The sequence below is a fragment of the Terrapene carolina genome, unplaced genomic scaffold, assembly GCF_002925995.2.
Source record: "Terrapene carolina triunguis isolate 2854851 unplaced genomic scaffold, T_m_triunguis-2.0 Scaffold68, whole genome shotgun sequence".
Classification (NCBI taxonomy): Eukaryota; Metazoa; Chordata; order Testudines; family Emydidae; genus Terrapene; species Terrapene triunguis.
The window spans coordinates 41,072,615-41,090,104 of record NW_020664419.1 but is presented as its reverse complement, the minus strand read 5'-3'; the positions used below and the strand labels follow the sequence as shown (position 1 = coordinate 41,090,104).

General features: G+C 40.6%; 1 protein-coding gene across 2 annotated transcripts in view; it reads left to right on the top strand.

The window, feature by feature from the left end:
• ST7 (suppression of tumorigenicity 7) overlaps positions 1 to 17,490 on the top strand; it is a 245,792-nt gene that overhangs the window by 182,566 nt on the left and 45,736 nt on the right. For both annotated transcript variants that reach the window (XM_026648736.1, XM_026648735.1), the window contains exon 9: positions 7,027 to 7,141. In XM_026648736.1, coding sequence (XP_026504521.1) covers positions 7,027 to 7,141 — 115 coding nt within the window. The remainder of the gene's footprint in view (positions 1 to 7,026; positions 7,142 to 17,490) is intronic.

Below are 17,490 nucleotides of genomic sequence, written 5' to 3'. Positions count from 1 at the left end.
TGGCCTTTAGTGAGCAGGTTTGGTTTTAGGGGTGGGTGAACAGGGAGATTGTTCTGGACATCAACTTCTGGGGAGGTGCCACACTGCTGTGCTGCTTGGCCTTTTCTTTTTCTGTCTTCTCTGGTGATTGGTTGTCTGTTTGTTGTATTGCTTGGCCGCTGAGAGGGTGGGGGGTGGGGCGCCGAAAATGTTTTCCACCCTGGCTGGCAAAACACCTAGGGCTGGCCCTGCTAGTGAGCATCTAGCAGTATTGTGTTTCAACCAATAGCAAGGCTTGTATTCCAAGCTGTTGATTAAAGGCACACTTTAATTGCTGACCTATCTTTATAATGTTTCCATCAAGGTGGTTTTACTTTCTGGCATTCATATTATGACTGAAAAGAATTTAAAATAAAAAAGCAATAACTTGCAACTTACTGTGAGACTCACATAACAGGTGAACACATTATCTAGCAAAACATGTTTTCTGGTTTGTTTGCAGTGAATCTTGGGGTAAGCTGAGTGGCTAATTGTACAGGTTTTTATTTTTGTAGCTGCTGCATAAATTGATTTCATGATAACTGTTTTGCACTTCTTCACCTAAGACCTTTCCTTGATGGAATCTGTGTTAACACTGTCAATTTGTAGGTCTAGCAGTCCAGACAGCCCCCTTTTACTGTGTTGCTGTATGATGCAAGGTTTTCTCACTGCGACAGACCCTAATTTAAAAAAAAATCGATGGTTGATGTCAGCAAGAAGTAAAGTGAACCATAACAAGGAGAATGTTACTGGACGTAGAACATCTATAATTGGCTGCAGCTTTTCATTTTGTTCCCTAACAAAGAGACAGCTAGTCTAATAACCATTATTCAGTCTTGGGGAACTGGGGTGATCACTCTTAATTCTTCAGAAGGGCATGTTTGTAACATGCTCTGTGTGAGCTTTACATCATTATTTACTTAGGGCCAGATTCTGCATCCTTACTCCAGTTGAGTAGTATCACCATGTAAGAGCCACCGTGCTTAACCATGTAAAAGAAGCAGTGAGAGATAAAAAGGCATCTTTTAAAAAGTGGAACTCAAATCGTAGTGAGGTAAATAGAAAAGAGCATAAACACTGCCAAATTAAGTGTAAAAATGTATTAAGAAAAGCCAAAAAGGAGTTTGAAGAACAGCTAGCCAAAAACTCAAAAGGTAATAACAAAATGTTTTTTAAGGACATCAGAAGCAGGAAGCCTGCTAAACAACCAGTGGGGCCCCTGGACAATCGAGATACAAAAGGAGCACTTAAAGATGATAAAGTCATTGCGGAGAAACTAAATGAATTCTTTGCTTCAGTCTTCATGGCTGAGAATATTAGGGAGATTCCCAAATCTGAGCCGTCCTTTGTAGGTGACAAATCTGAGGAATTGTCACAGATTGAAGTGTCACTAGAGGAGGTTTTGGAATTAATTGATAAACTTAACAGTAACAAGTCACCGGGACCAGATGGCATTCACCCAAGAGTTCTGAAAGAACTCAAATGTGAAATTGCAGAACTATTAACTATGGTTTGTAACCTGTCCTTTAAATCGGCTTCTGTACCCAATGACTGGAAGATAGCTAATGTAACGCCAATATTTAAAAAGGGCTCTAGAGGTGATCCCGCAATTACAGACCGGTAAGTCTAACATCAGTACTGGGCAAATTAGTTGAAACAATAGTAAAGAATAAAATTGTCAGACACATAGAAGAACATAAATTGTTGGGCAAAAGTCAACATGGTTTCTTTAAAGGGAAATCATGTCTTACTAATCTATTAGAGTTCTTTGAAGGGGTCAACAAACATGTGGACAAGGGGGATCCAGTGGACATAGTGTACTTAGATTTCCAGAAAGCTTTTGACAAGGTCCCTCACCAAAGGCTCTTATGTAAATTAAGTTGTCATGGGATAAGAGGGAAGGTCCTTTCATGGTTTGAGAACTGGTTAAAATACAGGGAACAAAGGGTAGGAATAAATGGTAAACTTTCAGAATGGAGAGGGTGTGGTGTTCCCCAAGGGTCAGTCCTAGGACCAATCCTGTTCAAATTATTCATAAATGATCTGGAGAAAGGAGTAAACAGTGAGGTGGCAAAGTTTGCAGATAATACTAAACTGCTCAAGATAATTAAGACCAAAGCAGACTGTGAAGAACTTCATAAAGATCTCACAAAACTAAGTGACTGGGCAACAAAATGGCAAATGAAATTTAATGTGGATAAATGTAAAGTAATGCACATTGGAAAAAATAACCCCAACTATACATACAATATGATGGGGGCTAATTTAGCTACAACGAAAAAGATCTTGGAGTCATCGTGGATAGTTCTCTGAAGACGTCCACGCAGTGTGCAGAGGCAGTCAAAAAAGCAAACAGGATGTTAAGAATAATTAAAAAGGGGTTAGAAAATAAGACAGAAAATATCTTATTGCCCTTATATAAATCCATGGTATGCCCACATCTTGAATACTGCATACAGATGTGGTCTCCTCATCTCAAAAAAGATATACTGGCATTAGAAAAGGTTCAGAGAAGGGCAACTAAAATGATTAGGGGTTTGGAGCGGGTCCCATATAAGGAGAGATTAAAGAGGCTAGGACTTTTCAGCTTGGAAAAGAGGAGACTAAGGGGGGCTAGGATAGAGGTATATAAAATCATGAGTGGTGTGGAGAAATTGAATAAGGAAAAGTTATTTACTTGTTCCCATAATATAAGAACTAGGGCCACCAAATGAAATTAATGGGCAGCAGGTTTAAAACAAATAAAAGGAAGTTCTTCTTCACACCGCACAGTCAACCTGTGGAACTCCTTACCTGAGGAGGTTGTGAAGGCTAGGACTATAACAGGGTTTAAAAGAGAACTAGATAAATTCATGGAGGTTAAGTCCATTAATGGCTATTAGCCAGGATGGGTAAGGAATGGTGTCCCTAGCCTCTGTTTGTCAGAGGATGGAAATGGATGGCAGGAGAGAGATCAGTTGATCATTACCTGTTAGGTTCACTTCCTCTGGGACACCTGGCATTGGTCACTGTCGGTAGACAGGATACTGGGCTGGATGGACCTTTGGTCTGACCCACTATGGCCATTCTTATGTTCTGTGAAATACTCGATTTTGAGTTAGGGAGACAGCTTCTGGCCCTCGCATTTTCCTGGTTATATTTTCTTTGTGGCAGACAGGAAAAACGTAAAAGGTTTCTGATTCAGGTGGCTGAGGAGAATTGTAACTGCAACTCACATCATTCAGGTTTTTAGGCTGTAGCCGTGCCTTTATTCACGGTAGCCACTTCCTTGTAGTGCCTTACAGGGCAGGAATTATAAATTATAACTCCTTTCACACTTGACTACATACTGACTGTTACTTCAATCCTCACTCTACCTCTTCTGAAGTGAGTTTCCTTATCTCTGGAGTGTGCTGTAGTATTAATTCCACACTAACAGCCACTTAAACCAATCCAGGCTGTTTTAAGTAAAGCAAAATCTATTAAAAATAACAAGAAAATCACAAATAAAAAAAACTTTCTGTGGAACATGAACACAACTAGACTAAACACTGCAGAAAGCCACCATAGGACCACATGCGTAAAAGCTCTCGGTCTGGACTCTCAGTGCCCTCACTCTTGTATAGTGGAAGGATTGATCTGTTTTTCATCACAGTGCTGCTTCATTCTATATCCATGTCCATCATTGCTAGGACAAGGTTAGATAAAGTTATTGTTCCTATTCTGCACAAATTAAAGTCTCGCCCAGAATAATGATATTTGCAAATTACTGTGCACTTTTCAAACTTAAACTTTAAAAAGTTATTAGTATCAAAATAAGCGACATACATTCCGAATTTAACAACTGCAACTAAATCCTTCTGAGGTTTACCCACAATCAGAATACAGTGTCAGTCTTGATTATATATTTTAAACACTGAAAAATGGAATCTCCTTTTGTATTAAAATTTCTATCCACCTTTGTTGGAATCTATTGTAATATTAATTTATACAATTTTAGAAGTGTGTTTCTTTCTAATGTGCTGTAGCTATCAGGTGTAATAATGAAAAATCATGTGCAGTTCTAACCTTTCCATCAATTTTATAAAATATTTTAAAAGTACCCACTGTAAATATTACTTTTGAAAAATCCCAATACTGAATTTCATTATATACATTTTACACTGTCTGTAACTGGTAGAAGCTGTTAAAAATCACAAAGAGGATAAGAAACAAGTCCAGTAGAATCTAATCTGAATCCTAAACTGAAAACTCTGATTATCTGAAATTGCACCTGACATTAGTTTTTTTTCTGACGAGCATCAGTGTATTGAGAACTCTTCTGTACATCAAGACCCCTACTTATCCAGATAAACCAAGGCCTCTTGCTCAATTTGGAAAAATGTAGTCAGTAATCAAACAAGAAGGAGATTCATGCAATCTGCCCAGTTTTGTTCTTGTTTTCCTCAGGATCAACTCCTGATGTTGAAACTGTAGGAGTTTTACTACAATAGCTCAGAGTTTATTACCCTCTATGGATTACCCCTCATAAATCCAGTGAGCTTATTAAATACCTGTATCTGTGATTGTGACTCTCTAACCAAAAGTTCATGTGATCACAGTTGTACAAATATCAACAAACAAAACACTGTCCTCTTCACCTTCTGTATAATCCTCCAATCACAGCAAGGACAGTGCAGTGCAGGGGGGCAGAACAGTGCCAATTTACCACTTCAGTCCCACTTAATCCTAGGGTGACCAGATAGCAAGTGTGAAAAATCGGGACAGGGGGTAGGGAGGTAATAGGAGCCCATATAAAAAAAAGCCCCAAATATTGGGACTGTCCCTATAAAATCGGGACATCTGGTCACCCTACTTAATCCTCAAATACAGTTTAGGTAATTTATACTTGGCCCTCTGCACAGGGGTGAATTTCATCCTGTGAGCTTGGCACTTCTATTTGTCTATTAGCAGCCTCTTCCTGATCGGAGTTAATTCCCTGTTCTACATGTTCCAGACTTTTTCATACTCTTTCACCATTTTGCTTATAGACTGGTATATTTTTGCTTGTATTGCTGATTTGGGAGATTATAATTAGTTGGCTCTTTCCAGTTTCTTTAATTATATCTTCAAAGGAGGATTAATTCATTTCCTCAGATTTTTCAGATGTGGTTTATAGTTTTTACTGTGTTTTCCCATTTTAAGTTTGAGCTTGTGGGCTAACTTCACATCATCTCATTAGTATTTCTCTTCTTAGACCCCTATGGAGAAAAGCGTTAGCATTCATCTGCAAATTTCTGATGTTTATTTATAATTAACTTAGTTTGGTTTACCAACAAGTGTATAATTGGCATCAGTGCCTTAGTACCTTGTATCATACATTTAATCTGTTACAAATTACTAGTACAGTATCTTCTTGTAGAACTCCTGAGAGCCTCTCCATCAATTGGAGTTCGAGCCTTGGCTCCAGATAAACTTAACTCAGAGCAGGACTAGAGGGCAGGGGGATGCAAAGGTTGGGTGGACATCATCTTTACATCCCCCAACCCTGGAGCTGGCAGTGGGCCAGTTCAGTTATGGTACACATTTGAGCATCTTCAGAGATGCTCTATCTTACACTTGGCTTCCATCGCCCCCCAAGAAACCCTTTCAGCAGATGGGGATCAATGGAACTCAAGGATGCACCCAGGGCCGGCTCCAGGCACCAGCGAAGGAAGCAGGTGCCTGGGGTGGCCCATAGAAAGGGGCGGCAGTCCGTCCGTTGTTGGGGCGGCACGTCCGGGTCTTCGGCAGCAATTCGGCGGCGAGTCCTTCACTCCCTCTCTTTCTCTTCGGTGGCACTTCGGTGGCAGCTCAATCAGAGTTTTGTTTTGTTTTGTTTCTTCGCCGCTTGGGGCGGCAAAAAAGCTGGAGCCAGCCCTGGATGCACCTCTCACACCCTTTACTTTGGAGAGCAATGGAGCTAAAAAGGGCTGGCAATAATTTAGCTACCCTAGCTTTAGGCCGGATAGAGAGCCTATCATGCTGGAGCTTTGCACCAGCACAAAACAACCACAGTGAGGGCCCAGATCACTTAATACTACAATTTTTAGAGTATCACTTTAACATTAAAAAAATGACACTTCTTTAATTGGTTCATTTTCTAACTGAGCAATAAAACAGAGAAATTAATTTGCACTGAAGTTCCTAAGAGATGTGGAATCATATGGCAAACCGAATAAAGGATGTTATTTATTTATCAGGTTCAGTTGGCTGGCAGACAGTTGGTACTACACACAGCAGAATTTGGCCAGCATTCTGACAATCTCTGATCTTCCTAAAGGACCAATTCATCAAATCAGTCCACTTCAGTCACAGCTTAGCACCCACTAAAATAATGTCTGAGCCTCTTCCTTATACAAGGTGTCATTCAATTTGTTATAAGATATGGATTCTTAAGCCATGGTAGTATTAAATTAGTATTAAGGCCTTATCTAATTTCAACTTTGGGTCAAGCATTTTTTAAGCTGGATTGGCCGAAAAAATGTTTAACTTCCATTGTTAGTACTATGCACAATTCTGTTGATATACATATATGATATATATGCTAAATAATAATAATAACAAACTATGAAGCGAAGTAGAGGTGTAGGTCTTTCTCATTTTATTATACTTTGATTTTTTTCTGTGTATTTTCTTTGTTTTTCCCCATATCCATCAGGGGGAGTTAATACTAAAATATACAATCTACTGAGCTAAAGGCGCTTTTTAATTTAATCTTCTTCTACAATAGAATAATACCCCCTCACTTTTTAAAAAGGCAACAAGTCATTGAAAGGGAATTGTCTATTCAGATAACCCTCTTCTTGGACTAATTAAACCATATGCGAGGCATGTTGTTTCCAAGGTTCTTGATCCAAATGGGAGTCTTTCCAATGGCATTAGAGGACACTGTATGAGGCCCAAGAGCAGTGGGGCTGAATGATTTTAATTAGACATTTCAGTAAATTTTGAATGAAAATCCGCATTCCATATAAATAATCTAACCCTTTTTTTTATTACTGTTTTTAGTTAATGAAGGAGTTTCCTCTGCTAAGCATGTTCAACATCCATGAAAACCTGCTAGAAGCTCTGTTGGAGTTACAAGCATATGCAGATGTTCAGGCAGTTTTAGCAAAATATGATGGTAAGTCCAACTATATATGTGTATACATATTGTACACACACACCCCTATGTGAAATGAACACTGATATGTTTGTAAAGTAAAACGTTCAAAAGTTAGGAAATGCCAGAATGTAGGTTGCTTGTGCATCTTTAATTGGGATCCCTTGTGTATATGATACAGTCTTTAATTACATCATCACATACTGTATTTTCCACAGGACCCCTGTGTCATTCAGTGCACAGGTGGAACAGTGCTCTCTTAAGCACTGTTGGGCAGTTCTTCAATATTTTGTTTTCTCCTGTTTGTTCAATGTGTCACCCCAGGCCTTATTTACTGCAGACTATTGAAAACTCGCTTTGAAAACAGAATTAATAATTTCCCCATATATGTTCCTTGATGTTCATTACTACAGTATCTGAGTGCTTCACAAGCATGAATTAATTTATCTTTCCATCACTTCTGTGAGGTGAGGGAGTGGCATAATCCCCATTTTACAGACACCATGCTGAGGCACAGAGGGATTAAGGTAATTAAATTTCCACTACTTTTGGGTACCCAATTTGAAACATCTAGAACCTGATTTTTCAGAGTACATCATGTTACATAACACTTTCTATGTTCAAAGCACACCTCCCATTGTCTTCAGTTGCAGCTGTGAGTGCTCAGCACTTCTGCAAATCAGCCCCCAGCATGTCAAGTCAGGCACCCAGAAAATGAGGAATACAGTTAGTTGAGTACTTGTGAAAAGTTTGGTTTAAGTGACTTGCACAGCACCACACAGGCACTCTGTGGCAGAGGCAGGGTTAGAATCCAGTTTTCCAGGGCAACATTCAACTGCCTCAACAATGAGACAGTTCATCCTCTTCATGCAGTCCCCTGCCTCATTCACTACATGCCTTCCAATTAAAGAAAGGATGGTCCAATGATTGGGGCATTAGCCTAGGACTTGGGGCAATCAGGTTCAATTCCCTGCTCCAACACAGGTTTCCTGTGTGACCTTGGGCAAGTCATTTCATCAATCTGTGTCTCAGTTCCCCATCTATAAAATGGAGATAAATGCACTTCTCTACCTCACAGGGACATTGTGAGGGTAAATACATTAAAGATTTTCAGGCGCTCAGATACTACAGTGGTGGGGGCCATATAATAATAATACTACACACCTTCCAACATCTGCACCAAATGAAGCAGGGATCCCACAGACAACAGTCTCCTTTACTACACAACGCTGAGTCATTTCCAGAGCAGGTCCAGTCTGTGCACTGAATGGAAAAAATAGTATGTGATCATGTAATTAAAGACTGTGTCATAATGGATGTGCCCAAGAGGGCCAAATTCTGGCACCTCCTGAGTGCCTCTTGACTTTGCAACCGTAGCGACATTTTGTATGTAATTTCTTAAGTTTGTTTTTTCAGTTTTCTTTTTTATAAAAATTCCATCCTGTGACCTCATATTGAAACTCATATGGGTCAGCCTGGTTGGAACCTTAGAGTACCACACAGATCCGCTACACAGTCTTCTGTGTGGACAGCACTAGAGGGTGATGAGACACACTTTGCCAGTGGGTTTCACAGATATTTGCTAACAGCAAAAGAATGCTGAGACTCAGGACTCTTGGGTTCCATTCCAGTCTTGGCAGGGGAGTGTTCTGTAGTGGGTACAGAGCCTTTTACTTGTTCTCCCCAAACGTGCCCCCTTCTGCTCCATCCCCTCTGTTCCAGTCCTGTCTTTTCCTCATCCCTGACTGACTCTTCATCCCACTCCCATTCTTCTTCCTACCCAGCCTCAGACTTCACTCCTCAGATTTCTCATTCCAGTCCCAGGGTACGTCTATACTTACCTCCGGGTCCGGCGGTAAGCAATCGATCTTCTGGGATCGATTTATCGCGTCTTGTCTAGACGCAATAAATCGATCCCGAATCGATCCCGGAAGTGCTCGCCGTCGACGCCGGTACTCCTGCTCTGCGAGAGGAGTACGCGCAGTCGACGGGGGAGCCTGCCTGCCGCGTCTGGACCCGCGGTAAGTTCGAACTAAGGTACTTCGACTTCAGCTACATTATTCACGTAGCTGAAGTTGCGTATCTTAGTTCGAAGTGGGGAGTTAGTGTGGACCAGGCCCCAGTCTCCTTGCCAGTCAGTCCCAGTCCCTCCTCCCAGCTCCTCATCTGATATGTTTCTCCCCTTCCCAATCCTCATTAACCCCCAGTCCTAGTCTCCCTACGCAGGCTCTCAGTATCCCCTCCCTCCTTCCCTGGCTCCTTATCTCATTCTCTCCCCTTCCAGACCCTTTGTCCCTGTCTCTTTGCCCAGCCATTCTCAGTTCTCTCCTCCCCCTCCCGCATCCCATTGTCAGATCTGCTTTCCCACACACACTTTTTCCTAGTCTCAGTCTCCATAATTTAATAGTCCCTCAATCTCCTTGTCCAATCTCAATGTTTCCCCCTCCAGCCAGCTGGCTCCCAGTCCCCCACCATTTCTCTCACCAGCTCCCAGTCCTCCCTCCCACAACTCCCAGTCCCAGACTTCTTTCCCAACCAGTCCCAGCCTCCCTTCTCACCCCCGCTCTCCAGCTCCAAGTCCCAACCTTTCCAACCTCCCAATCCCCTTCTCCTTGCCCAGCGAATCCCATTTTCTCCCCTCCACAGTTTTCAGGCTCATCAGAGTTCTTATCACAGTCTATTCCTTTCCCTCTTCCCTGGGCTGGCTTTTGTCCCCTCTGCATTCAAATCAGATGGCTTCCTCCGCCACGTTACTTGGGCTGGGGGACCATTGAGAGCATAGGTGGAACAAGCTCCCTGCTCCCAGTTCCAGTGCTCAGACTCACCCAGTTTTCATGTAGCAGCTGTGAGGAGATGCAGCATACTCAGGCATTCTGCAGTCTGGGTCATATGAAGGATCTAAGAGGGGATGGAGCATACTCAGTTGCTCTGTGGAGATGTAGCATGTGCAGTCTGGTTAGCACTAGGGGCTGTGAGAGGCTCAAATATGCTCGCTCAGGATGGAACATTTGAAGAGTTTAGCTGCTGTAATTGAAGAAGACGCTACTGAGTATGTGCGAACAGTGAGTTTTCAAAGGATTATAACTTGGGCGAATTTTCACAGGGGCCACAAAAAATCACATCCCTGACACAAACGTAGGCTTAGAAGAATTATATTTTTATCAGTAAATGTCAATTTCACTGTACACACACAAAGTGACGAAAAATATTTCCGTCAATAATAATCCAAATGAACAGATGGGCAAAGTAAGAAAAATGCTGCTTGAGAACTTATTAGAGTTTGATTTAAGGATATTTACTTTGCATATTTTGACATGTGATGTTGACAATTTGCAGGTTAACTGTTATGAAGCTTTAACTCTTTGAATCTCAATGTCTGCTGTCATTAAATAATTATTGTCTGACCCTCGCACCCCTACGCCCAATGTCCCACAATTGTGGAAATGTAAATTGATAAAAATCATAAAAAATGCTCAAAACCCAAAATGTTGCACAACTGTGAAAATTTAAATGAACTCAAATTGAAAAAATAAGGATTAAAAATAAACATTGATATTCTCTGTCCAAATCATAAAAAAATAAAAATGGAATTCTGCCAAGCCTACACAAAAGCCCCCCTCCTGCCTAATGTCCCTGCTCTATAGCAGGGGGCACTAAAGCTATTCAAAGCAAAGGCTGCCTGAGGCAGACACCCAACTTGTAAAATTTCAACCCAAACGCTTAACTTCTGGCAAAGTTATAAGCCACTAAAAATAGGCTCTTATCATGGGAGGTGTCCGTCAACCATAATAAATAGACGAAGCTACCAGCCTTGACTATAATATGTGTGTTTTCAATGCTTAATCACCATCTTGCAGTTGAATCACTGTAAGCAGTGCTCAGAATGTCCCACCACTCTTTGAATGTCACACCACTGCACATCTAGTAGTACTAATTACCCTGGGAGAGGTTTTTATTGGGTATAATTTGGTTGGGAGCAGCGCAGTGGAAAAGAAACATCTACCAAAATGATAACCTTTTTACTCAAAGGTCTTTCTTTTGCTTTCCCCTCTTTCAGAAATTCCTATCACTCAGACATAGGCCCCATTACCACGGTATCTCAGCACCTTATACTCTTTAATGCATATGAGTAACCTTGTGGATTTTAAAGCACTTAGAAGAGTTGAGCTTGAAACTGAAAGCTGTTCTAAACCTGGCAGTCTGCTATAATTTATCCTCACAACACCCCTCTGAGGTAGGGAAGTCCTATTATTCCCATTACCATACTCAGGTCTGTGGCAGAACAGGGAATTCAACCAGAATCTCCCAAATCTCAGGCTAGCATTCTAACCACTGAGACGTCCTTCCTCTCTGTTCGTTCATACTAAGGGCCCAATCCTGGGCAGTGCTGAGCACTTCCCGAGTTGCAGTGTTTACCTTCAACTCTCCCTGAAGCCAGTAGGACTTGAGGGTGCCATCATCTTCTAGAAAACACTTGGCACATTCCAAAATTAGGCTGTAAGTTTAAAAGAAAAGTATATGTGGATGGTAAAAGCCTGTAGGGAAATTTGATGCGGACCCTTTCCCCGTCTGTGTGGACCCATACATTATACATATATAAAGGCATATGTGTATATTTAACACACGCACACAAGGACTCAGCAAGCAACAGTTTAACCAGCATAACTCTTAGAATTCATGAGTCTCTAAAGACCCTTTTTAGAGGAGTCTCAGCTCATTTTAGAACTCATCAGCTTTATGTGTTGTAAGATTTATTGGAACATAAAACAATGAACTCATTTATACTTCCCTATCTGCAGTTTCTATTGGTCCCATTCCACTGTCTTTATTCAGCTAAGACCAAACCTGATTTATTGTATTTTGATAACACATGAACAAATTATTTCCGAGAGCAGTCTCCCCCCCACCCCTGGCTAAAAACTTGGATTGCATTCTTTAAAATGTCAGTCTTTGTGAGGAGACATACTACTTTACCAATGACCATGTGTTGAATTTGTTTATATTATGTACCTGGCAACAGAGATGATGTCCATACTCATTATTCACGGAAAATGTGCCTCATTAGTGGCAAGATATGCACTGTTGCTGAGCTACATCATTATGGTTTCAGAGTTCAGTGTCTGTCAATAGAGTGCAGATGACCTAAACACTATTGAATCCTAAAAGGATTTTTGGCTCTGGCTCGACACACATCTATGTTATTTACAGCAAAAATACCTATGGCTGCTGAAGGGACTAGTCTTCTGAAAGAATAAGCAGCTAGGATTCATAGTAAATAAAACCTCTATGCCCCTCTTGCCTTACTTTTAAACTGGTTGTTTTCCAAGGGAGCAGTCCTGTTTTTATGGTGCTGAGAGCAAATGATTTATTAACCTCAGTGGGCTGCCAGTTCTTTCTAGGTTGCCGTTGGCTGGTAACCTGGACAGTGTGTGAACAGAGATCTTTCAGACAGTTGAAAGTTAGACTTTAAAAGGGTGGATACTCTTTTACTTAGTTATGTAAATGTTCTCTTTTCTCTCTCTTTTTTTTTTTTTTTTTTTTGGTCAAGGGACAATTTTTTTTTCCAGTTTAGGATTACTGAAAATGTGAGCCTTCTGGTTTCCAGAGGAACATATTCATAAATACTGTCTCATTCTCTTTTCACTTACACCTTGGTTATATACGAGTAACGCCACTGAAGTTGATGGAGATATACTGGTGTAAGATCAGAATTAGTGACAGGAGAATTCAGCCCATCGTACTGATAGAAAAACATACTTCTAAATATTTATGATCTCATTCTCATCTAAGCTATAACAGTTTTCCTCTGGCATAACTATTTAATTCAATGGAGTTGCTCCAAATTTACACTGTTGTGAAATCAAAATCAAGGCTTTAGAAAAAATTGTATATAGAATTTGAGTTTTCTTTATAGAAGAATGTGCATGGAGCATGATTGTTGATCATGTTCCTATTTGGGCCTAACCCTGTAGTCGTGCCATTGTGTTACTTGAGTGAAACTCCCATTGAAGTCACTGAACGCAAGGACTGCAGGTTTTGGCTTTTTATGTTAGTGAATCCAAACACTCTTGAAAATAATAATAACTGTTTAGGGATGCTTTTTTCTGTTCCTATATAATTTCTCTTCATCCTTACAGCCACGAAAGCAGTTCTGTGAACTGAGTAAATTCCACCAATGTTGAACTTGAAGGCATTCCAACAGTAAGAATTTTTGGTATCAGTAAAATAGGTTACCAGAAAGCCCCCAGTACAAAACCTCCAATGACACTGGCTCGGTTCCTCAAGGACACAATTTCACTGTTATTCCATATTTCTTTTCCACAGCTTCACTTTATTAGCTCCTCTCAGTTCTCAACATTAAGAGCAATCATATCAAGTTTTTCTGCTTGGTAGAAGATACCTCTGCTTTCTCAGTATGGCTGCCCCAATGAAAAAGGGTTTTTATTATTCCTAATTCTTTGCTGGGGTGAAAACATAACATGAACAACGGAGAAAGAAACTGCATTGTAATGTTGCATCCTTTTGTTTCCTTTGAATGAAAGAAAGTGGTTATTTATTAACATTCTTATTGTCAAGGTCAAACCCAAGCCTGCTGCACCCTTCTGCCAGTGATGTATGTCAGGGAAGATCTCCACAGTGGGGAACAGCAACATCAGGAGAATGAACAAAATCTTTTCTCCATTAAATTCTCTTCTTGGACTCTATCAATCTTATTTAAGGACTGATTTCCTCCCTTCATTTCAATATTGCTTCTCACTCAACTAGGTCTCTGCAGCAGCTGTGCCTGTCCATTCATACTATCTGGTCCAGTTTTGCCTTTGATTCCTGTGGCCTATTTCTGTTTGTCCTCTATCTACAAAGAAGATGCAGGAGAAAATCACAGGGAAATGGACAAAGACCTAAACTAGCTGTGCAGAACTTCTTCATTATCCTCAGCTAGGGAGGAGTGGTTCATTTCCTCAAGAAATTATTAAATCATACTCTGCAAATCAAAGGAGTTGAATTGCTTGATCAAAGTATTTATCAGTTTCTGAAACTGAAACATGAGCTTTATAGGAAATGTTTATAGTCAGCCAGTGAACCTCAGAAAAGTTTGTTCAAACTGAGCAAATCCAAACAATGCAAATGCTATAGTTCCACTCTCTCATACTAAAAAAATTCTCCTCTTGTGCTGAAATTCATACTGTACCTTATCATAGGGCCAGGATCTGTCCCTTATAGTTTTGTTCAACTGTAGGCTACTCACACGAGTGTGGCAGAAAACCTGCACTGCCTGAGTATTAAACAGACTAACAGAAAAAAAGGACTACTGGATGCTGCATGTACAATGAAAATACCCTGTTAGATTATCTTGTTCATCCTCCTGCCAGTGCAGGATTGTTCCCTACAGTATATTTTCTAGTACTTTGTCCAGTATAGCTTAAAATGACTCAAGTGATGACCACTTACCACTTCTCGTGGGAGATTGTATTGCAGTCTAATTGCTTCTCTGTCAAGATGTTTTCCTCCTGATATTCAACCTACATTTCCCTTTGGTTAATTTCATCCCATTATTCTAGCTTTTAACCCCTTGGAACAGCTTCAACAATTCTTCTCTTTCCATGATGATTACATCTCCCCTTTGTCATCACTGAGTCAGGCTACACATGTTTACTGTTGCTCATTTAGTCCTTCCTCATAAATCAATCCCTCTAGCCCTTTTATCACCTGTGAAGAACATGGGAATTATCTGCATTGATTTCCGTTAATGTTTATATATATAATCTCTGGAGTTGGTGGCTATTGTATGATGTCTAAAAAGTGACTAAGGGGTAAATCCTTACCCAAAACAGTGGCTGTAGACAGAATTCAGTTGACTGGTGCTCACATGGACAATACCAGGAATTCACTGTAGGGAGACTACTTCCAATCCTGTGTAGGTGAAATGCAAAAAATAGTTTGGTCAAGTTCAGAAGTCCTGCTCAGAACCTTAGAAGATCTTCAGGCAGGACCTTTGCAATAAAAAAGACAGCCTGTTGCTTAAGAGAGAAACACTAACTGGGGGTTCAGGCTGTCCAAGATACAGCAGTTGTAAGGGTAGCCTGTCTTGTCTAGCCCCAATGTATTGAGGGTGCCTGGCTTAAGCAGAATGTACTTAATTTGGCAAGAGAAGGCTAAGTTTGAGATGAGACGAGATATGTTTAGGCATTAGTTATTTTAACCCTTTTCTCTTTGCTTGTGATTTTCCTATGGATAAATAAATCATACTCTCTTCCAAACCAGGCATTTTCTGTCATTGCTTTTAGGAGCTGGTCACAACTCCCAGAGAGAATTCAATAGCAGGAGTCAATTGGGTAGTTGGCCATGCTCAAGGTAAATATGGTTGGTAAACAAGGGGTGGTGTAGTCTGGTGATCCCATCTAAAAGTAAGCAGGACCACGGGGTTGCACCCTGACAGTTGTTCAGGTATAGGCCCATTACTGTAAAGAAGCACCCACAGAGAGATTGAGAGGGATCACTGGTGCAGCAAACCTCTGAACCATAACACCATCCTTAATCATTTTTGTTGCTCTTCTCATAATTGCTTCCAGGTTTTTGACATATCTTCGGTTTCGTATTGAGGTGTACATAAATGAATCCGGTACTCTAACTGTAATCTTTCCAGTGCCATATAGAAAGGGACTAGCATCTCCCTTGACTGACATCATCACTTTTTGTTTATGCAACCCAGAATTATGGCCCTCTAGCAGCAGTGCACTTAAGCACATACTTAGGTCCCTTTAACTTCAATAGGACTACTCGCATGAGTTAAGCACATAGCCCCAGTTCAGTAAAGCACTTACCTAACATGGGGGTTTTTTGGTCATAAGTAGAATAACTTATTAATTGTTAATAAACACAAAATTCAGCTAAAGTGACTGCTTATGCAACACACCCATCTTTCAGCAGCCCAGTGTCAACATTTAGGGGCTCTTGATGACTTGGACGGAGATGATTCCATTTTTTCCTTTCCATATTTACCATTTCCAATTGTAGCTGCTATTTTGGTGAGAATAACAGATCACATGACAGCGCCTGGCACATTCTGTGTTCTACCATAATACAGTTAATAATAATCATTAGCGTCATCATAATATGGACACAATGCTATGTTCACAGCTCCTTTCCAACTTGTTAAATAGCAAAAGAAACATCTTGTGAAGCAAGCCACCATTAAGAATTCACTTTCTCCGCCCTCTCTTTACCTGAGGTACTATATGCCACAGAAGGTTAGTCCAAGGAAAATAATCATAAATTAAGTGTACCTTCTAGAGACAAGAGCAATAAAGAATGAAATCCTTCTTTGGATTCATACGTCAGAGCTTATTAGGGAAAAATATCCTCAAAGTTTTGACACTTGGATAGTTGCATATTTCAGCACACTGCGGGAGCTCCATTTGCTGTCACAAGAGGATGGGAAACAATGTATGTAGAGATGCTTTGCCAGATGGCTTTACAAGCTGGAGACACTAATTTATGAAGAACTTTAACTTTGGTTCCTGACAGATGAGTTATCTCTTAGGACTAGTTTAGACTTGATTCCCAAAGTACAAGCTAAATTTAATTTGTAACCAGCCATAATTCTACTCTGCTTCTATCTCAATGTGAGGATCCCAACTAGGAACTAAAGCCTCCATTGGGCAATATTCAAACTTGTATAATGTGGTCTGCTTCAGAGCAGGCAAAATAAAACAACAACAAAAGGCATGACCCTACATAGAGAAATCTGCAGAACAACACACACGTACATTTGTCTGTATTGCTTCATTTTCCATTCCTGAAAAGCATTTCAGTAGGAGAATGGGCCACCCGTCAAAGATACAATAGTCATTCAGATATTTGCTCCTTGGCCATTACCCTACAGTGTCACCACACATCATAATTTCGATCCCGTGGCTTCTGCTGAGCACTAGACAGTAATGGATGATCTAACATGAGAAAATCGTCTTGGAACCCTATCTTTTGGAGATTTTTGTGTTGTGTGATTTAATGGTTCCAGCACAATAGGTTACGCATTAGTTGGACCTAATGTATGAAAATCTCCCTTTGCATACTGAAGTTCTGGTCTCTTTTGCTGCTTGGCACATCCAAGAGGTTTAATTCTTTGGTAGATGAAAATGAGAAGGCAACTTTTTCTTGCATTCAAATTGCTTTTTGCTGAAGTTTCACATCCCCCCCTCGAGAGCCTCTCCCTTCCTTCTGTTTTTCAGTCCCATTAAAATGGTTAAAGTTGATTGAAAAAGAGAGGAGAGATGTCACTGAACCAGCCAAGGAGTTCTGGGGTTTGCTGCTTCACCACACCAGGAAGAAGTGGAAGAGCTCTGTCTTCCACTCCTTGTTACTTTAACCCC